The sequence below is a fragment of the Psittacula echo genome (assembly GCF_963264785.1).
Source record: "Psittacula echo genome assembly, chromosome: 2".
Classification (NCBI taxonomy): domain Eukaryota; kingdom Metazoa; phylum Chordata; class Aves; order Psittaciformes; family Psittacidae; genus Psittacula; species Psittacula echo.
This window is the reverse complement of record NC_137737.1, coordinates 60,544,388-60,565,440: the sequence shown is the minus strand read 5'-3', so window position 1 is coordinate 60,565,440 and position 21,053 is coordinate 60,544,388. Positions and strand designations below refer to the sequence as shown.

The window sequence follows — 21,053 nt, the reverse complement described above, 5'->3', positions numbered from 1 at the left end:
CCCTCTCGCAGAGGACTTATCTTTTCAAGATTTTAACATCCTCCCTAAGGCACTATCTGGAAGAATGTTATTCCCGGGACGATTCTTCTCATTCCCTCTTTTCCTTAGGCCTACTACTCTTATTCTCCATTCTATTTCCCAAGACTTCCTTCCAACAAGTCCTTATGTTCTGTCCTTCTCCGGCTGTATCCCTTGCGGAATAACAGAAATGAGGACCTGGACTCCACACTCGCTTCATACGCTTCTTTGTACATCTCAAACCAAATCACTCAAGTCTCCCAGAGTGCCCAACCCACCAAGGTAACACTTTAACACCCCATTTTCTCACCTTGGTCTGCGCACGGAGTTGCCTGGTCGCTGATAGAAGGAAAAACTACTTTTTCCTTCTCTCTTTTCCCCCTCTGGTTCACTGGGTCCACCTTCCGCAAACGGTCTCAGGTCAGCGGCTGCGGAACTGGCGTAGACACCGCACGAGGCCACTGACATCAACGGCATGCGCCTTCCCGTCCTTTGGCAGCGGAGGTGCCCTCGACGCCGCCTTCACCACAGGCAAGCCCCATCTGCTAGAACTCAAAACACTTTTGGAACACTGAGGTCAGACACACTGCTTGCAGGGAAGCAGTGATTTATCAAACCTATTAGCAAAACCGGGTGTTCTGGTGAGTAAACACACCCGACGGCTACAAACTTCTTCCCTTTATTCCTCCAAGTCCCTCCCATGTTTCCCACTGGTTGGGCACTCGGACGCTCAAGCCTATCCGGGGCACCTGCACATTCCACGTGAAGTCCCGCCCCTGGCTGCATCTCCCACTGCTCCGACTCGAGATCCCGCTCCCCGTGTGTGCTGACCCCTCTGTGCTGTGGTGTCTGCACGTTGCTGGACTTGTTATGAGGTGCAACCACTTAACCCAGCTCCTGACAGAGTTTCCCGCCTTAACCGCCATCTTGTTACCGTGCTCCCACAGTTACGCTCGTTTAATGGCCGACTGCAAAAGCAGCGTCTTAGCGCTTTATACAGGAGCAGGGCTGCGTGCTGGCGGTGCCCGGGAGTCCGCACCGACCCGGGCCGGGCCTCCCGCGCCTGTAAGGCCCCCGGCGGTGCAGCCGGTGCCGGTACCGGAGCGGAGTAGGGGGGAGAAGGAGGAGCGCTTTCTGCTGGTGCCGGCAGAGGGCGCTGCCGGCAGCGCTAGGGAAGCCGACCCGGAAGTGCTCACGCGCGGCGGCGGCCGCCCGCCCTTTTTGCTCCCTCCTTTCCCCCCGCCGCCGCCGAGAGTGCGGTGACGTCATCGTGTCGCGGGACATCGCCCGCTCGTGAGTTTCCCCGGGGAGGCGACTCCGGGACCTGTCGGGGGGGGGGGGGAAGGAGGGTGTCGCCATGGCAACGCGCGGCCTGGCACGGAGCGGGCCCGGGACCGGGAGGGGGCCCGGCAGGCGGTGTTGGGTACCGGAGATGAGGGGCGCGGGGGCACCCGGGCCGTTCCATCCCGGTGAACTGGGGGGGTGCTGTCCCGTCCCGGGAAGTGGTGGTACCCCCCGGAGTGCCCCCGCCATTGCCGTGTCCGTGCCCCTCGCGTGCCAGGGAGGAGAGGCGGGAAAGCACCGCTGCTTCCTGGGGTGTGAAACACGGGATTGGGATGGGAACACCGGTGGGGTGGGGGCCGAGGCTCCGTGGCCAGTTTCTGCCACCGCCGGAGACCTGTCCCATCAACTGGCTGCACCACCCGCTGCTCTGACCCCTTCTCCGGGTGTCATGGGATGGGGGCTCGGCACCTCTCCGCTTTGGATCCAAGTCCTCCACCCATGCTCCTGGGAGCCGGTTCTCCCCTTTGGAGCAGCAGCTATGGCAGTGGGATGGTGCCATGGGCAGGGGTGGCCTCGAGGCCCTGCCTGCCCTCTGAGAGCCTCAGGAATCCCCCACCCCACACAGCATTCCCAATGCCCCTTGGCTGTGCCAGGGCTGGTGATGGCTGTGGGGAGTGATGCAGCTCCGTTGCACTCACCGTGGCACCATGGTGGCACCTAATGATGGGGGTAACGATGCCTGTAACCATGTCACCACAACGGGTGCCTGCACCAGAGAAGCCCGGCACTACCAGGGAGAGAGGAAGGGTTGGGATCCTGCCAGCTCCCACACGGCCCGGCCCCTCTCACCAGCCAGATTCCAACCCGTGTTTTATGAGCAAGGAGTTTGGCGCAGTGTTGCAGGGGTGATGTGGGATACAGGGGCTCTCCCGGTAGCCCCAGCCTGGAGGCGCCGTGCCACGGTGCTTGGGTGGGCCAGGCACCTTTAGAGACGCCGGGTGAGGCGTGAAGCCGGGGCTGGCGGCGTTTGTCTGGGCTCTCTCCAGGTGGGTGTTCGGGAGCCGGGAGCGAGACCCTCGGTCCCTGTGGCACAGGGCGAGGCCACACCGGGGCAGCTCCCGGCAGCGGCACTTCCCGGTCCCCCAGCGCGCGGGGCCGGGGCCTCTTGGCACGGACTACAAATCCCAGTAGCGCTGCGCGTGCAGCGGTGGGGGAAGCTTCGCCGTAAACAGAACGAATCCGGGCCAGAGCCGGGGTCGGCGCCTTCCTTTCCCCTAAAATAACTCGGGGGAGGAGAAGGAGGAGGAGGGATACAGACACAGCGGGGCCTCTCCCTGTGCGGCCGAGCTTCCCCTCTCGGCGCTTCCCCGCTCACCGGCTCCTCTCTCTCGCTCTGCCAGGGCCCCGGCGCAGCCATTTGGAGGAAGTCGGGGACGAGCGGAGCCCGCGACCGTGGCGGAAGGCGGAGGGGAAGCACGGCCGCCGCCCCGCGCCCTCCCCGGCGCTCATGTCCTCTCCCCTCGCCGGGCGGCCCCGAGGGGAGCCATGTCTGCAGGGGGAGCGCCCCAGGTACGTGGAGAAGGGGGGTAACGGGTTCCTCGCCATCCCGGTGGAACGGCTGCTGAAGCGCGGCCCCTTCCAGCCGTGGCAGAGCAGAGTCAGGGTGGCCAGAGGGATCCCGGCTCCTGTTCCATTTTGGGGGGGGGGGGGGGGGGGGGCGGGATTTGGGGGTTTCCCAGAAGTGGGAGCTCTCCCGGTGCTTTTCTCCCCGAGTTGCCGAACAAACCCCCCACAAGAGTTTTTATTTTCTTCTAAATTGGCGCTTCTGAAAGTCACGGCAGGCGTCAGAGCGCGGCGGGTGCCGCGTCTCCTGCCATCTGCTCCCCTCGCGCTCCTGCCAAGCTGCGGAGGAGTTCCGAGGGAAGAGGGGAGGAATCCTGGGGGGGGGTGGTGGTAGTGAAGATGGGTGGATTGGGTTTAGAGCTTCCCAGGAAGAGCCAATCTGGATCTGTGCAGGGGTTCCCTCCCCAGGCACAGACCCCGGCTGGGCTGGCTGATCCCATGAAGGGATCCTGTTGGATGGGGCAGGGTGGGGTTTGCAAATCCAGAGTGCCAGGAGAACACTTCAGGGGTGATCCTGCTGAGTCAGGATCCTCCCTTCCTCCGTTAGCTCTCAAGTTCAGGTTCAAGGGGTGCAAGGGCTTTTGTTGAAGGTGGTGTGGCGTGCCCATCGCCTCACTGTGGGGCTGGTGGTGGCTTGTGGGCACTGGTCTGAAAGGGAATTCTTGAAGTAGGAAAAGACTTCTAAGATTGGGTTCAACCATTAAAGCGGCACTGCCAAGGCCATGTCCCCAAGTGCCACATCTACACATCTTAAATCCCTCGAGGGGTGGTGACTCCACCGCTGCCCTGGGAAGCCTGTTCTAGTGCTTGACAACGCTTTTGGTGAAGAAATTTTTCTCAGTATCCAACCTGAACCTCCCTTGGAGCAGCTCGAGGCCGTTTCCTCTTGTCCTATTGCTTGTTACTTGGGAGAAGAGACCGACCCCCACCTCACTACAGCCTCCTTTCACGCAGTTGTAGGGAGCGATAACGTCTCCCCTCAGCCTTCTCTTCTAAACAACCCCAGTGCTCTCAGCCGCTCCTCACAAGCCTTGTGCTCCAGGCCCTTCACCAGCTTTGTAGCCCTTTTCTGGACTGGCTCGAGCACCTCAGTGCCTCTCTTGTCCTGAGGGCCCCAGAACTGAACGCAGGATTTGAGTTGTGGCCTTAGCAGTGCCGAGCACAGGGGGATGGTCCCTGCCTTCATCCCACCAGCCAAAAACCCCAAGGAAACAGCCCCAAACCCACAATGGGGATCCGCTGAAACCCTTCTCCTCTCTCCCTCACCAGCCTCCCCACGCCCTGAACCTGCTGCCATACCCCCGGCTGAGCGAGGTGCCAAGAGCCGGACACGAGCTGGATGCTGTCAGCACGGAGATCCCGTCCGACCCCTGCACAGGTGATACAGGGTTGTGGGTGCCCTTGGGTGTTCTCCAGTCTGTCCTGCGGGAACCCCACTTCCAACTGACTGCTCCTCTTGACTGGGTGGGGGGGATTTAGGAGGGGTGTATGTAAACGTGCGCAGATGTAGCACCCCTGGGAGGAATCCACGCCCTGAGGCAGCTCCTTCACCCGCTCTGCCCCCACCCCGAGCTGCTCTGCTCAAGATGGAGCCTCTTCTTGGGAGGCCCAGCCTGGAATTAAGCGCATTTTTGCGGTAGCCTTTGAAATCCGATCGGAAAAGCGTTACGCCGGATCTGCAGTTACCCGGTGAGTGCCGTCTTCCAAGGAATGGCGCTCCTTCCCGCCTTCTGCCTTGCCAGGAGGAGGGAGCCAGGTGCTGGTATTTCCTTTTATCTTTTAATTACACTCCAGGCAGCAGAAGCCTAAAATAGATGAAAGCAATGCCCCCCGGCCTCGTCAATTTTAGCTTCTTCATGACCACGTCCGTGCCCAGTGCGCACGTTCTGCAGTGTGCCGGTTCCTGGTGACCGGCTCTTATCCCTCCAAACAGGCTACAGGTTCTTCAAGCCCGGTGGGTTGTTCGGCATCAAGCAGTCAGAGGAGTCGTATGCCGAAGGGCAGCAGATGCAGGAGGACAGCAAGATCCTCGTGAGCCCCTGCGCGGGTGAGTGCACACTGCAACCCGGTGCCGCCTGCAGCACCACAGGGAAACTGCCCATGGTGGGTGGGGAAATGTCCTCTTGTGGGCAGAGGCTCTTCAGGGCCAGTTTGCAACCGTTTTGGGCCATTTTGGCCAGCTTGCAGCCCTTTGGGGCCGGTATGCAGCCTTTTTTTACCAATTTGGGGCCAGTTTGGCGGCCAGTATGTGGCTATCTGGGGCTGGTTTACAGTCATTTTAGGCCAGCTTTCAGCCATCTAGGGCCAGTTTGCAGCCATTTTGGGCCAGTTTGGCAGCATCTTGGGGCAGTTTGTGGCCATTTGGGGCCAGTTTGCTGGCATTTTGGGGCAGTTTGCAGCCATGTGGGGCCAGTATGCAGCCAGTTTGCAGCCATTTTTTATCAGTTTGCAGCCATTTTTTATCAGTTTGTGGCCACTTGGGGCCAGTATGTAGCCATTTTTGACCAGTGTGGGGCCAGTTTGCAGCCATTTTTGACCAGTTTGCAAATACCTTGGGCCAGCATGTGGCCATTCGGGGCCATTTATGGCCTTTTGAGGCCAGTTTGCAGCTATCTGGAGCCACTTACTGGCAAGTCCTTGCTGTGCTACTGCTGCCAGCACCGCTATAGGCAAGGTAGGGGTGGAGCAGGCTCTGGGAATGGCTGTGATCCTTCAGAGCGTTACAGCCCACAATGGTTCAGGGCAGGCAGTGCTGTGAGGAGCCGGGAGTCACACTTGATGATCCTTGTGAGTCCCAACGTGAGTTGTTCTGTGATCCCAAGAAAGCCTGAAATTGACATCCCAAATTTCTTTGCAACCCATCCAGTTGAGCCCGGCCGAGTGAACAAAGTCGAGCAGCCTGAGGAGAAGCCTGGGGTAGCTGCCGGGGCCCTCGAGCTGTACCCGGCCACCACCAGCAGCTCCAGCCGCTGGTTCCACGCTGGGCAGCGTGCGCCAGAGCGCGCCGGCACGGAGCGAGACGGCGCCGCCAGCCTCAGCCCGCTCTCCACCCGGGTGGCCTGCTGGGTGCCGCAGCTCGGCGCCGGCCCCTTCCGCTGCGCCCAGTGCGGGAAAGGGTTCCGCCAGAAGCAAAGCCTCATCACGCACGAGAGGATACACACCGGCGAGAAGCCGTACCGGTGCGGGGACTGCGGGAAGAGCTTCAGCCAGCGCCCCAACCTCCTGACCCACCGCCGTGTGCACACTGGGGAGCGCCCCTTCCCCTGCACGCAGTGCGGCAAGAGCTTCAGCCAGAAGGCCAACCTCCTGGCACACCAGCGCATCCACGCCGCCGGGGACAAGGCGCTAGCCGGGGGCGAGCAGGAGGATGGTGGTTCCGGCAAGCCGAAGCTGCGATCCCAAGGGAGGAGTTACCAGGAAGACACCCCCTTCGTCTGCCCTGAGTGTGGGAAGAGCTTTCGGCAGAAGCCCAACCTCATCACCCACCGACGCATCCACACCGGCGAGAGGCCCTTCACCTGCTTCCTCTGCGGCAGGAGCTTCAACCAGAAGACCAACCTGGTGACCCACTACCGTGTCCACACCGGAGAGCGCCCCTTCGCCTGCACCCAGTGCGGCAAGCGCTTCACCCAGAAAACCAACCTGGTGACACACCAGAGCACCCACACGGACCTCCGCCCCTTCCCCTGCGGGCAGTGCCAGAAGTGCTTCAAGGACAAGGTCTCTCTCAAAGCTCACCAGAAGACACACGCCCCACGCCAGCGGCGCTGCCCAGGCCGCAGTCCTGCTGCTGGGCTGCCCTATGGGGCTGCACCAACCCTGCTGCAGCCTGGGGGGCCCGAGCAAGAGCCCCCCTTCAGCTCTGTGCCACCGCTGCCCATTCAGAAGATCCCTGAGGGCCAGGAGCTGTACTCCTGCACAGAGAAGAGCTTTCCCCCAAAGGAGCCGCTCCTGCCACCGCAGCACGCTGCCCTGGGTGAGCAGACCTTCCCCTGTGTCCAGTGCGGGGAGGGCTTCTGCCAGAAGGTGGCTCTCCTCAGGCCACAACACGGTCCCAACACTGAGGCTCCTGGTGCCGGTGCAGCAGCCTTCACCCATGGCCCGCACCTCCTGGGTCCGCTGGGCGTGCAGCCTGTCCTTGGCGAGGCGACCACCGCGGCCCCCACGGCCCCTGGGGCAGAGAAGCCCTTCATCTGTAACCAGTGCGGCAACAGCTTCGGCCTCTGGCTGTCCCTCGTGGCCCACCAGAAGAGCCACACCGGGCAGAAGTGCTACCCATGCCCTGAGCATGAGAAGAGCTCCGGCGATGAGCTCTCCCCCAAAGCTCTCCAGGACAAGCAGGTGGAGGGGAGGGCCTGGCTGTGCCCCGAGTGCGGCAGAAGCTTCCCCCAGTATGAGCGGTTGGTGAAGCACCGGCAGAACCACCGTGGCAGAGGGCCCTACCGCTGCGACGTCTGCGGCAAGAGATTCAGCCTCAAGACCAACCTGGTGACCCACCAGCGCATTCACACCGGTGAGCGGCCCTTCACCTGTGGCGTCTGCGGCCGCCGCTTCAACCAGAAAGGCAACCTGGTGACCCACTACCGCACCCACACCGGGGAGCGCCCCTTCGCCTGCACCCAGTGCGGCAAGCGCTTCGCCCAGAAGCCCAACCTCATCGCCCACCAGAAGACCCACACGGGCCGGCAGCCCTTCACCTGCCTCGAGTGTCCCAAGCGCTTCAAGAGCAAGCTGTCCCTGCGGGTGCACCAGCGGGTGCACGTGGCCGAGCGGCCCCAGGGCGAGCCAGGCCAGCCCCCCGCACCGCAGAGCCACGCCGGCAGCCCCTACCCCTGCTCGCTGTGTGGGGAGAGCTTCGAGGAGCACGGGGAGCTGCAGCTGCACCGGCAGGGCCATGCCGGGGAGCGGCCCCACGCCTGCGCTGAGTGCGGGAAGCGCTTCCGCCAGAAGGTGAACTTGGCTGTTCACCAGAGGACCCACACCGGGGAGAGACCGTTCCGCTGTGCTGAGTGTGGCAAGGGCTTCAGCCAGAAGGCTCACCTGCTCCGGCACCGCAGGACGCATGCCGGTGCCATCCCACCTTCCTGCTGCGAGGGCACCTGTCCGGCACACCAGGACGAGCCGGACAGCAGCGGTGCTCCCCTGGGAAAAGGCTCTGAGCCCCCTGGCCTGCTGCTGCCCCCCTGCTCTCGTGGAGCCGCTCATGGATCGCTGCCTCGGGATGAGCTCCGGCCGGGAGCTCAGCCCCCCAACAGACCCGAGAGCCCCTCGGGCGCAGCCGACATCCTCCTGCAGCTGATGCAGGAAGAGCAGCAGCACCTCGTGCCCAGCTCCCACCCTCCGCAGGAGGGACCTCCAGGGCCCTGTAAGTGCACCGAGAGCGGGGAGGGCTTGAGCCCAAAGCCACCGAGCCTGCTGCCGCAGTGCTGCTGCGCCGACTGCCTCAGCCAGCGGCAGCTGCTCCTCAAGCCGCAGCCCGAGTGCCGAGCGGAGCTCTGGTGCAAGTACGGCGGCTGTGCCAGGAGCTTTGAGGAGAAACGAGTCCTGAGAGTGCCTGAGAGAGCGCATGGCGAAGAGAAGCCCTCGCCGTGCCCCAGCTGCTTGTAATGCCGGTGCAGGCTGCCCAGACCCGCCTCTGGCGAGAGCCTGCATCACCTTGCTCCTGCACTAAAAGACACCGAAGCTGCAGAGGCGGCAGCTTGCGCTCGCCAAGGGAGGACAGTGCCGAGGGAGAGCCGCTGGCCCTGGGACTCGCGGTGCCTGCCAGGGCACAGAGGTGATGGCGGCTCAGGAGGCTCCACGGCCCCGGTGCGGGACTCGGGACGCAGGACTTGGATGTGCCACAGGAGCTTCTGTCTTTTGAACGTACCAGATCTGTAGAGGGGACGGAGCTGAGGAGCAGAGACAGACCCCAGATCTGCGGCGCCAGCTCCTGCTGTGGCTGCACAGACCGCTGTGAACGGGAAGAGCTCGGGATCTGGGATCTGTCGGCTTAAAAAACTGCTTCTGCCAGGCAATGGCACATCTGCCTCCAGCTCAGCTGGGTGATGCATGGACCCAGAGACGCTGTGGGGCAGGTAGGGGTCTCCATGGGTCAAGAGCTTCTCCCAGAACCCTCTGTCCTTCTCTTCCAGAGTGGATCTCACTCCACAAGGATGCATTTGGAATGGAGAGCTGCGACCCACTGGCCTGGCCAGAGCGGGACTGGGCCTCAACCGGGACTTCCTGTTGATAGGCAGCACAGTCCAGCCTGGGGCTACCCCAGGGGTGGCAGGAGGAGGCAGGAAAATGGGAAACAGCTGGGAAAATGGCCTGGAAGCATCTCTGCTCGCCTCTGCTTCCGAAAGAGACCTGGAGAAGCTTCTCTTATGAGGTCGGAGGGGCACGGGGGAAGACGGGGGGTGGGTAAAGGGGGGTGGTGGGTGCTTATGCTTCTCTGCTTGCTCTGTGGGTAATCGTTCTGCCTCGCGCCTCTTTCTGGTACTCACTTCACTCCTGAACAGGTAACACAGACACGCCAGCGGAGCTGCAGCAGCTGTGGTCTTGCTGGAGCTGTTGTAGTGGCACTGGTGGCCGTGTCTGCCCCTTTCCCTGCTAGCAGCTGGGGGGCTGCAGGAGGTACAGGTTTCCTCACCGAGGCTCATCGGGCATTTCCGCTTCCCCTTCAGTGCGGCAGAGCCATGGAGCTGCTTGGTCAGGGCAGAAACAGGAACCGGGTGCTCAAAAGATGTCCTTATCCAAAAGGGGAAAAGAGCTTTGCCTGCTGCCGGAGGGAAACCGGTGTCTCCCTGTGCGCGGCTCCAGCCGCTGGGCAAAGACCTTCCTTGAAAACACGGGGGGTGGTGTTACCAGTGCCCAGCTCGGTGCAGCACCGCACATGTCTTCGGGGTGCATCCAAAGGGATGCAGCACGCAGCTTTGCCACCCACTAGGGCCCAGGGGACACCAGGACACAGGTCACGACCAGAGCCTCGCCACCCCCCTTCCCTCTCGCTCCGCTCCAGCTGCGTTTCAGGTCCTTGCAATTCTATTTTTTTGAGGTTATTTAAAATAAAAGCTTTCTCACAGCAGGCTCCTGCCTCCTCTGTCCCGGGGAGCGCTGGGGCTGCTCTGCCCTGACCTGGACTGCAGCCTGCACTCCATCACCAGCTGGCCCCAGTTCTTTGACCCCACGGCTGATTGCTCCTCTCATCTTGCAGCAGTTTCGTTTATGGCTGCTGGCTGAGCTGCTTGGCACTCTGGACTTCAGCATCCCAAAACCAGATCCTAACAGGGAAAACATACGGGGCTGGCAGCAAATCTGGTGCTTTGTGGCTTGGGTTGGGGTCTGAGGGCCCTTATCGGTAACATCCTGGCCGCTCCAGGGTCCTTCCTCTGCCAGAATCACCTCATGGCCGAGGCCCAGGACCAGCTCTGGGACTGGTGTTCCCTTCTGCTGCTGTGGGCTCCAGGTGAAGTCCACTGGGGCCACCAGGGCTTTGGGGCTCAGCAGGGCTCTGGTTTGGCATCACTTTGGGCTCATTACCAGTAGTGTCCACTGATGACCGCTCCAGAGAGGGAGGTATCCTTTGCTGGAGAATCACCAGCCCTGACATGTGCTCCCCATGCTCTGGGAGGGCCATGGCATGGAGGTGGCCTTCCACCATCCCCCTGCCACTGCTCAGGGACCAACATCCCCTCTCCTGTCCCCCAGCAAAGCCACCTCTCAGCTGTCCCCCAGCTGGCTCCAGTGCTCATGGCCTCAGCCCCCTTGGGAAGGGGACAGGTCTCCCATCGCCTTCTGTGCAGCCCCACCAACTCCTGGCACTGGCAGGCACAAACACAGCTGGTGTTTTGGCATCACCAGGCCCCAGCACAGCAGGTCCAGACAACAGTGATAGCAATCTCTGCCGACGGGCGTCCCGGCTGAGCGCGCTGCTGAGCCCCGGCAAGCTGCAGCCTGCAGAGAGCTGCTGCACCAGGCCCAGCACCTCCACCGTGCCCCATGGCTGCCAAACCTCTACATGATAGCCCAGTCTGGAGCTGCCTGTGGCACCATGAGCTCCACTCTGTGCCATAGCACCCGCTGCTGTCACCACCAGTGACAGTGTGACAGTGGCATGGCTGGCTTTGTGTCACATATGCTCTGCTCCACCAAAACACCCCCAGGTGTTCCCAGGGTCACTGGTGCTCTCATTCCATGACACAGTGCTCTCATTCCATAGTGCTCTCATTCATTGCTGGGGATGTGTTGGGCCCCCTGGTCCCACTGGCACAGCCATGCCCAGCACACGCAAGCCTGTCCTGATCTGGGAGAAGCCGCTGCTGCCTGCAGCCAGAGTGCCTTGGCACTGCCAGCACATCCTGGTGCTGAACCCAGCTGCAATGGCCACACCATGTGCTAGATGAAGGTCCTTGGTGGTGGTGGCACCCAGGACCCAGCCAGCACAAGGGGCTCCTCCCAGTGCAAACAGCCCCGAAACAGCTCAGAGCCGTGTGCCACCGGCCCGGCTGCAGGCACCTGGGTCCGACGGCGGGGTGGGATGGAGGAGGTCACAGGGGCACAGGGGCAGGGCCTGGGGGCTTCTCACTGCTGTCCTGCGACACAGCCACCCCCAGTGCTGACGGCTGCACTGAGGACCCTCTGGTTCGGGCCCGGCGCTCCCGGTCCCACCAGACTCGCTCGGGCGGCAGGGCTGGTTCCTCCGGTTTTGGGGTGATTTGGGACAATTCCCAGGCCCGGAGGTGGGGGTGGGAACAACACACACACGTTACTGTGGGGCAGGAGCAACGTGTGGTGTGGGGCTGTCCCCTGGCAGAGTCGGGGTCGTGTCGGTCCCCCCTGGGGGAGTGCGATGCTGCCGGTCCTGGCTCCACCGCCCCCCGCCCCCCCGGGCGGAGCCGCCGCAAGGCCGGGGTGACGGGCGCGGGCGGGCGCCGGTGCGTCAGCCGGGCGGGAGGGGCCGGGCGGGGCCGGCGGGACGCGGCGCGGCAGCGGCTCGGGCAGGTCAGCGTCAGGGGGCCACGCTGCGGGCGGGGGGGGCCGGGGAGCCCCGGGGAGGGGAGGGGGGAGCGGGCCCGGGGACACCCTCTGCGTCCCGGACGGGCCCGGCCCCGCGGCGGCCCCGGCCCGGCCCCACCGGCGCAGGAACCACCGCGGACACACGCGGGACCCGCCGGGTCAGGATGCGCCGGGGGAGACCGAGGCCGGGGCTGGGACCGAGACCGAGACCGGGACCGCAACCGACCGCCGGGGCGGGCCCACCGCAGGTACAGGCGGCTCGGGCGGGTTCGGCTGGGCTCGGCTGGCCTGGGTTCGGCCGGGTTCGGCTGCGCTCGGCTCTGCTCGGCCGGGTTCGGCTCTGCTCGGCCCGGCTCGGACGGGTTCGGCTGATTTCGGCCCGGCCCGGCCCGGCCGGCGCACTGCGGCGTCTCCTGGTCGGTTCACAGCTCCGGTCTCCCCGGTGCCGGGTTTGAAGCGCCCGCCCCCTCCAACCGGGCCCGGCCCCTCCAGGCAAAGCGCTCCGGCCCCCGGAGAGCTGCCTCAGCCTGCTGCAGGGCCCGGCCCACGCCGCGGTCCCGCTCCAGCCGAGGCTGGGCCCTGTCACCTTCCTCCTCGGGGCTCCTCACACCGGGCTGCCACAGCCCCGCACCGGGGCACCAGGGCCAGCGGCCGGAGCTGCAGCCCTCCCTGTCTGCGCTCCCCAGGGCAGCGGGTGCCCATGACGGATCTGGCGTCGCCGGCGGGCGAGAAGCCCTTCGCCTTCCCGGGGGGCGAGGAGGGCCTGGGCGACGAGAAGGCGCTGGTGATCCACAGCCAGGCAGAGGAGGAGGTGGAGAAGGAGTTCAAGTGCATCCTCTGCGGGGAATGCTTCGGCCAGCAGCCCAGCCTCGCCCGGCACCAGAAACACCACGCCGGGGAGCGCACCTTCATCTGTGCCGAGTGCGGCAAAGCCTTCAGCCTCAAGCACAACCTCATCATCCACCAGCGCATCCACACCGGGGAGCGTCCCTTCCAGTGTGGTGTGTGCCAGAAGAGCTTCAGCCTCAAGCAGAACCTGCTCACCCACCAGCGCATCCACAGCGGCGAGAAGCCCTTCTCCTGCCAGCGCTGCGGGAAGCGCTTCCGCGAGCAGCGCTTCCTTCTCAACCACCAGCGCACCCACGCCGAGGACCGGCCCGGCACCACTGCTGCCGACGTCCAGCCCGGCGGCAGCTGCTCACCGCAGCCGCATGAGGCAGCCACCGGTGGCCCTTTCGCCTGTGCCCGCTGCGGGAAGGGCTTCAGCTGCAGGAGCAGCCTGGCCACGCATCAGCGCAGCCACGGTGCCGAGCGGCCTTTTGCCTGCCCCGACTGCGGCAAGGCCTTCAGCCAAAAGGGCTCCCTGAGGATCCACCGGCGCACCCACACTGCCGGGACACCCTTCTCCTGCACCCAGTGCGGCCAGAGCTTCGCCCAGGAGGTTGACCTCACCGCGCACCAGTGTGCCCATAGGGCTGAGGCCGCCCTCACGTGAGCCCCCTCCCTCCCGGCGTGTCCCCCTGCAGCCGGTTCCCCTCCTGAGGCCTATGGGAGCACCGGCGCTCCGCTCGCACTCCCTTCTGCTGCAGGGGACTCTGTCCCAGGGGGAACTGGGGGTCACTAGATGCTCCCCAGGGTGTGGGGGCATGTGACGGTCCTGTCAGCAGACACAGGAGCTGCTGGCACAACTGCTTGGGGCTGCACATGCAGCCCTGCCTGGTGTGACAGGGTGCCAGCAGCCGCAGGTTGGCCGTGGAACCACCCGGCCATGCTCCTTGCTCACTTCCCACCCTTTGTCCTTCTGCTGGGGTTTTCCTGCTGACAGGCACAAGGCCGGTGCTATCAGCACCCGGAGCCTCAGCCCTCCTGTCCTTGAGCAGTCCACGTGGTTCACCAGGAGCCCCTCTTCCCTTCCCCATTGTCACAGCTTAACTCCCCCCAGCCATGGAGGAGGAGGAGGAGGGAGGTTTCCACAGGGCATTCCCAGCATCCCCCTGCCCTGCCCTGCCTGACATGGCTGGTGGTGACCCCGCTTGCCACCCACAACACCAGAGTGCCAGGTGCTGGCGCAGGGTAACCTCTGCTGTGCTTGCTCGCCCAGGGAATGATGCACCAGTGTGGAGCCGGACCTCAGCAGCCGCCGGCCGCATCCCCATGCCATGCTACGCCGGGAAGGAGCCGCAGCACTGAGCTGCCACGGGTGTGAAGAGGAGGAGGAGGAGGAGGAGGAGGAGGGGGAGGCTCGTCCCGGCTGCGCCGAGAGCCCCCGGCGAGGCAGAAAGCACGCGAAATAAAAATGAAATCAAACACAAAGCCCGAGGGTGGAGGCTGCTTCCCCACTGGCAGCAGCGCAGCACAGAGGAGGGGCTGTGCCGAGGCAGGGCCCCCGGCCTCAGCAGCGCTGAGACCCCTGGGTGGTGCCGGTGGTGAGCAGCTGAAGGATGACCTGGAAGCATCTGGGAGCACCAGGCCAGGAAGGTGCGGGGCTGGGGCAGTGGGAGAACCGCGGGCTTTCAGATGGTGGGAAGGCTCCGCTCTGCAGATGTGCCGACTCCAAACAGCATTGGAGTTTGGTTGGGAGCCTGGCTGGGAGATGGGAAAACTGCACTACACTGCTGTGCTGGGCACAGGCAGCTGCAGGTGGGGATTGATGCATGGCACAGCTCCAGCTCCTGGTGACAGCAGTGTCCCAGTCCTGCCATCCCCAGTGATGCCATCCGCAGCGGGATGCTCCGTGTGGGTAACAACCAGCCGGAGCAGCAGAACTGCCTTTTCCAAACCCAAGGATGTTTCCCCCCAATGTGTCACCCTCCACAGGGACATCTCGGCGCCGGCCGGGCTCAGCCGCGGTGGCTGTGGGTTGCAGGCCGGCGCCGCGCTGCCCACGAGCTTCCCCTTGGCTCGAGCACCTCCATCACGAAGTGAAGCCCTGTGCGGTGCCTGCACAGGCCCCCCCGCGCTGCCCCGTCCCCCCGCTGCTTCCTGTGCTGCTGCCAGTACTTTGATGTGTATCATGACATGAATTAAAGCCTGGAACCCCCGTCTCCATCTCACTGGGAGCCCAATGGGTCCCCTTACCCCGATGAGCCTGTCCCCGGGGTGGGCACGAGGAGGAAGGCCCTTGATGAGGGCACCGGTGTGCCCAGCTCTACACCACTGTGCATGGCACTGGTTTCAAGGAGCTCCGTCCTTTCTGGCACAGGTTTGGGGGGTTCTCTCTCTTGGGTGGGAATTTGTGCCTTTGGGGCCACAGCAGGGTTTGCTCCCGTGTCCCCAAGTCCCAATGTCCCCATGTCCCAGGTCCTGATGTCCCTGACACCTGTGATGTCCCCGACACCTGTGATGTCCCCGTGTACTGTGTCCCACTGGCTTCAGGTTCCTAATGCCCTGTGTCCCAATATTCCCAACACACAGTGTCCCCATGTCCTCATTGCCCCAGCCGTGCTGCTCCCTGTGCTGACACTGAGTGTTGTGGCTCTGCTCCAGGAAGTCGGTAGCTGGTTACTGGGGCTGTTGGGTACCAGAGTCAAGCAGGGATGGGGCCAGCACATCATGGCACCTTGGAGCAGCTGGACACAGCCTCATCCCAGCAACGGTGGGGGGTGGGGGGGCACGGAGAAGCAGGATGTGAGCTGTGGATGGGAATGGGGGAACACCCCCAGCAGCAGAAGTCACAAACACCTGAGACCCGGGGAGGTTTCAGAGCATCACCAGTGTCACAGGACGAACCCCTCCCCTGGCAGCGGGGTGGCGTGGGTAAGAGTTCCTTCCCCCCCTCTTCAATTCCAGTAACAGGGTGAAGCTCAGCCTCTTCCCCATTCTGGTGCAGTTTGGTGCTTTTGGTGCAGCTGGCCGAGGCAACCCCATCCTGACAGGCTCCTGCCACGGGCAGCTGGAAGTCCCCGGAGGTAGGGAAAGCCCAGGACATGTGAGAGCCGGCAAATGGAGCTCGGTATCCAGGCGCACCAGTGCTGCTGGAGGGGAGATGGGTCCCCTGGGGAGATGTCAGCCCGGCAGAGCTGTGCTGGAGTAACACAGCCCCAAGGGGCTGCAGGGCTCCCACAGCAGCACCACTCATCCCAGGGATGTTCCAGACCCCCTTCCCGTGAGGAACTCAGGCCACGCAGACCCACGGGAGCACTATCATGGGCTGCTGGTTCTACCCATCCTGCTTTGTGCGGACGCAAATGGCTCACAAAGCAAAGGTGGGAGCCTGGGAGCAGCGGCTCACCCCTGCAGGATGCAGGGCATGGTGCCGAGCATCCCTCAGGGCAGCATCCCAGAGCAGCCCATCTGTCGCGATAAGGCTCCGAGGACAGCGTGGCTGTGGTGGATTCAGCCCCGGAGCTGCTGCAGCCTGTGCTGGGCCATGGTTGTGGCTGTGGCTGCAGCACGGCACACACACCAAAAGCAGCATGCAGAGGTAATGAGGGTGATCCAGGGCTCCAGGACATAAAATCACAGAGTGGTTTGGGTTGGAAGGGACCTTAAAGCTCATTCAGTTCCAACCCCCTGCCACGGGCAGGGACACCTTCCACCAGACCAGGTTGCTCCAAGCCCCATCCAACCTGGCCTTGAACACTGCCAGGGATGGGGCAGCCACAGCTTCTCTGGGCAACCTGTGCCAGGGCCTCAGCACCCTCACAGGGAAGAGCTTCTTCCTCAGATCTCATCTCAATCTCCCCTCTGTCAGTTTAAAGCCATTCCCCCTTGCCCTGTCCCTACCTGCCCTTGGCAAAAGCCCCTCTCCAGCTTTCTTGTTGGCCCCTTTAGGCACTGGAAGCTGCTCTGAGGTGTTCCTGGAGCCTTCCCTTCTCCAGGCTGAACAAGCCCAGCCCCCTCAGCCTGTCTCTATAGCAGAGGTGCTTAAGTCCTCAGAGCATCTTTGTGACCTTCTCTGGGCTTGCTCCAACAGCTCCACATCCCTCATGTGCTGGAGCCCCAGAGCTGGATGCAGGACTGCAAGGGGGGGTCTTAGCAGAGTGGAGCAGAGGTGGAGAATCCCCTCCCTCTACTTGTTGGTCACGCTGCTGGTGATGCAGCCCAGGACATGGGCTGCAAGCGCACACTGCTGGGGCATGGTGAGCTTCTTGTCACCCAACACCCCCAAGTCCTTCTCCTCAGGGCTGCTCTCAATCCAGTCTCCCCCAGCCTGTGTTTGTGCTTGGGATTGCCCTGACCCATGTGCAAGACCTTGCACTTGGCTGTGTAGAACTGCATGAAGTTGGCACTGTCCCACCTCTGCAGCCTGTCCAGGTCCCTCTGGATCCCATCCCTTCCCTCCAGTTTGTTGACTACACCACACAGCTCAGTGTTGTCAGCAAACTTGCTGAGGGTGCTCGGTCCCACTGTCCATGTCACTGACAAAGCTGTTGAAGAGCACCGGTCCCATGGCACATGGTCTGTGGCAGCCACCAGCTCCCTGCCTGCTTGTCCAGGAAGGCACCCGAGCTGGGGAGGGTCTCCTGGGGGACATTCCGGGGACTTGGTGCAGACAGCACCGTGGCACCAACAGGAGTCACGTACGTCTGCTTGTGTCCATTGCAGCCATGGACGTCCAGCATGCCCCTGGGGATGGCAGGGGCCTGGGGATGAGCCTCCTCCTGGTTGGGAAGAGCAGGGCAGGGAAAAGCACCACTGAGACCAACCTCGTCAGGGAACGCGTGTTCAAGTCCAAGCTTGCAATCAAGCCAGTGATCATGAGCTGGTGGTGAAGATATCATGGTCATTGGCACGGCCAGTATTTCTGACCTGCGCCTGCCCCATCCCTGGCAGTGTTCAAGGCCAGGTTGGATGGAGCTTGGTGCAACCTGGTCTAGTGGAAGGTGTCCCTGCCTGTGGCAGGGGGCTGGAACTGGATGAGCTTTAGCGTCCCTTCCAACCCAACCAGTCCGGGATCCTGTGGGGATTAATTTCACATGTTACTGCTGTGCCCGTGCCCTCTCAGCCTGGCACTGGACACCGTTTAGTCTCCATCAGGTGAGGAGAGGATCTCCTGCAGCCTCCTCTTCTCCATCCTGAATAGCCCCAGCTCTCCCAGCCTCTCCCCATGCAGGAATGAGGCCTGAGGCCATGACATATGTGATGAAGAGATTAACGGCAACAACCTGACAGGGATGATCAGGTGAAGGCTGGATGGCCCTTCATGCTGCCTTAGCCAGGTGGAAGATGCTAAGGATATTTCATGGCTCTGTTCCACTCTTGTGCAAGACCCACAGCCCTTGAGCAGCCTTATCTACTCTCTTATCCCTCATCTACAGACAATAAATACACCAAAGGGAGAAAATGGCTGCTCCCCACACCACCTATGAGGGCAGCAAAGGTAAACTGACTCTCATCTCCATGTCTCTCAAAGTATAAATTGGGCATTTGAGCTCTCCCATGGCAGAGGATGAGAACACGGTCTCACTCTGCAGGCAGCTCCATGGCTTGCTCCTCTCTCCTCCCCAAGGCACTGATGCCTCTTGGGTACAATTTGAGCCTCTGCCTATGTCGGATGACACCTGGGTGGAACCAAGCTTCATGAAACACCAGCGGGTTTGTTTTTCCATAGGAGCTCAATTACTCATTGCCCAGCTCTGGATTTTAGTGCTAATGCAGGAAGTGAATTTATCAACAGCAATTCCCAACCTGTGTTTCTGTCCCTTCAATAGACCCGTTATTCCCGAATCCATAACCATGGAATTTCATGTTGAACATGACTGGACATAGAGTGCCGGATTGGTTATAACCAGGAATGGAGCTGAGCTGCCCCCAGCCCCTGTCACCTCTGAGGACGGGCTGGAACACAACAGGGGCGGTTTGCTGCCAAATTTCTACACTCTTTACGCAACACCCCGTCTGTCAGACACTTTGATTTCCTGATTGGATTTGCTGGATCCACTGCAGTGTGTCCATGTCTGCTGGGCACACAGAGCACTCTGCTCCAGGGCCACGCGCTGCTCTCCAGCCCAGGGAGTCCTCATGTACTTACCACGTATTTCCAAGAGACACTGTAAACTAAACCACTCCAAACCCAGCACACCTGACCTGGTACGATCCCACTATGGTGCCAAGTGCAGCCCAGGCACCTTGATTTACCACTGCTGCCAGCTGTCCTGGAGAAGCCACCCAATGCTTATCCTGCGTGATGAGACAAGAGGAACAGTTTGGAAAGAAGGGAGATGGCAAAAGCCCTCCTCTGCCAGGCCATGCTCGGCTGTGGGAGCTGTGCTCTTCCTCAGGCCAGAGCAGCACCTGCCCTGGGCATGGTGTTGGGACAGGTCACCCTTCCCCTGCTGCCGGTGTCCATGAAGGAGCTGCCGCCGGGCTCAGGGGCAGGGGACTTTTGTGTCACCCCAGTGAAAGTTCCTGGTGGCTCAGCAGGAAACCAGCCCAGGGGCTGAGCCCTCTGACAGGGGTCCCACAGACTGGGTGCCCTGTGGAGGCACGTAGCTCCAGGCACCACGAGTGCTGAAGCTCAGGGCAGGCAAAGAGAAGCACAAGTCACCCCAACTTTGGCTTCTGCACACAGGGCAGCTCCATTTAGACTGGAATTACTCTAGCCTCCCCTCCCCTGCCCTCCCCTACCCTGTCCTACTCTACCCTACCCTACCCTATCCTACCCTACCCTATCCTACCCTACTCTACCCTACCCTGCACTACCCTACTCTATCCCACCCTATCCTACCCTACCCTGCACTACCCTACCCTACCCTGCACTACCCTACTCTACTCTACCCTGCCCTACCCTACCTTGCCCTACCCTACTCTACCGTAACATATGCTACTCTATCCTACCCTACCCTACCCTATCCTACTCTATACTGACCTACTCCACTCTACCCTACCCTACTCTACCCTCTCCTTCCCTCCCCTAGCCTGCCCTACCATACCCTGCCCCACCCTACCCTAGTCTACCCTACTATACCCTGCCCTACCCTACTCTACCCTACCCTGCCCTATCCTACTCTACCCTACCATACACTACCCTACCCTACCCTATCTTACCCTACCCTACTCTACCTTACCATATGCTACTCTACCCTATCGTCCCCTACTCTACTCTATCCTATCCTACCCTACCCTATCCTACTCTACCCTACTCTACCCTACCCTACCCTGCCCTACCCTATCCTACTCTATCCTATCCTATCCTACCCTACCCTACCCTGCCCTACTCTACTCTACCCTGCCATACGCTACCCTACCCTATCCTACCCTACCCTAGCCTGCCCTACCCTACTCTACCCTATCCTCCCCTACTCTACCCTACTCTACCCTACCCTACTCTACTCTACCCTACTCTACCCTACCCTACCCTACCCTATCCTGTCCTACCCTCCCCTCCCCTATCCTACTCTACCCTGCCCTCCCCTCCCCTTCCCTATCCTACCCTGCCCTACTCTACTCTATCCTATTCCATTTTATTCTGTTGTATTCTTTTTTTACTTTGTTCTACTTCTATTCTGTTTCTATTCCACTATATTTTTTCTATTTGGTATCTATTCTATTCAAGATATATTCTATTTAGTATCTGTTCTATTCAATACCTATTCCATTCCAACCTATCCTATCCTATCTTCTGTTCCATTCCATTCCAGTTCAGTTTAATCTAGCCTTGTCCATGCTACTGTGTTCTATTCCACTCTATTCCTTTCCATTCTATTCTATTCCACTCTATTCCCATTGTAATTTCCTTTCTGAAAAATAAGGATAAAAACCAGCTTAAATAATCAAACCATACGTGAAAGACTCATGTAACAAGTTTAGAGGAAAAGAAATACTTCATTGGAGTTACAATTAAGCAGGGAACTGCCTTTTCCTTCTTTCAACCGAGACATTTGTAGGGCACAGACAACCATGAGAAGATAATGCTCCATAAGGACCTGGCGTGTGATACCGGTACAAGCAAACATGAAAACAAAGAGTTGTTAAACTGCTGCTATGGAAATGCAGCTGGAGTGTCCAACTCTGTTGACTTTCAGGTCTTATTTGGAGAGAAATCTTGTCCAAGACGGTATTCCTGATCCATGAGAATCACAAAAGCAGGTGTAACCGTCTCTTCTCTTTTCCTGTGGAATCATAGAAGCAGGATTTAAAACACTTCACCAAAGAACCTGTGCTCTTCGTCCTGGGCTTTGAGTTCG

General features: G+C 61.3%; 2 protein-coding genes across 2 annotated transcripts; both read left to right on the top strand.

The window, feature by feature from the left end:
- Positions 1–1,375: 1,375 nt before the first annotated feature.
- Positions 1,376–9,994, top strand: LOC308216948 (uncharacterized protein; the record flags this gene model as incomplete). Its single annotated transcript, XM_080609650.1, has 7 exons — positions 1,376–1,441; positions 2,349–2,557; positions 2,703–2,871; positions 4,195–4,303; positions 4,859–4,972; positions 5,792–9,298; positions 9,594–9,994. 6 exons carry the CDS (start codon positions 1,376–1,378, stop codon positions 8,530–8,532), a joined length of 3,408 nt encoding a protein of 1,135 aa, XP_080465776.1. The 3' UTR covers positions 8,533–9,298; positions 9,594–9,994.
- A 2,330-nt stretch (positions 9,995–12,324) lies between these two features.
- LOC308216947 (uncharacterized protein) lies at positions 12,325–14,106 on the top strand. The gene is made up of 2 exons (XM_080609649.1): positions 12,325–13,416; positions 14,027–14,106. Exons 1-2 carry the CDS (start codon positions 12,626–12,628, stop codon positions 14,031–14,033), a joined length of 798 nt encoding a protein of 265 aa, XP_080465775.1. The 5' UTR covers positions 12,325–12,625; the 3' UTR covers positions 14,034–14,106.
- Positions 14,107–21,053: the final 6,947 nt, after the last annotated feature.

Excerpts from the sequence above, each read along its gene's own strand:
- LOC308216947 (XM_080609649.1), top strand. The coding sequence starts at position 12,626 with ATGACGGATCTGGCGTCGCCGGCGGGCGAGAAGCCCTTCGCCTTCCCG.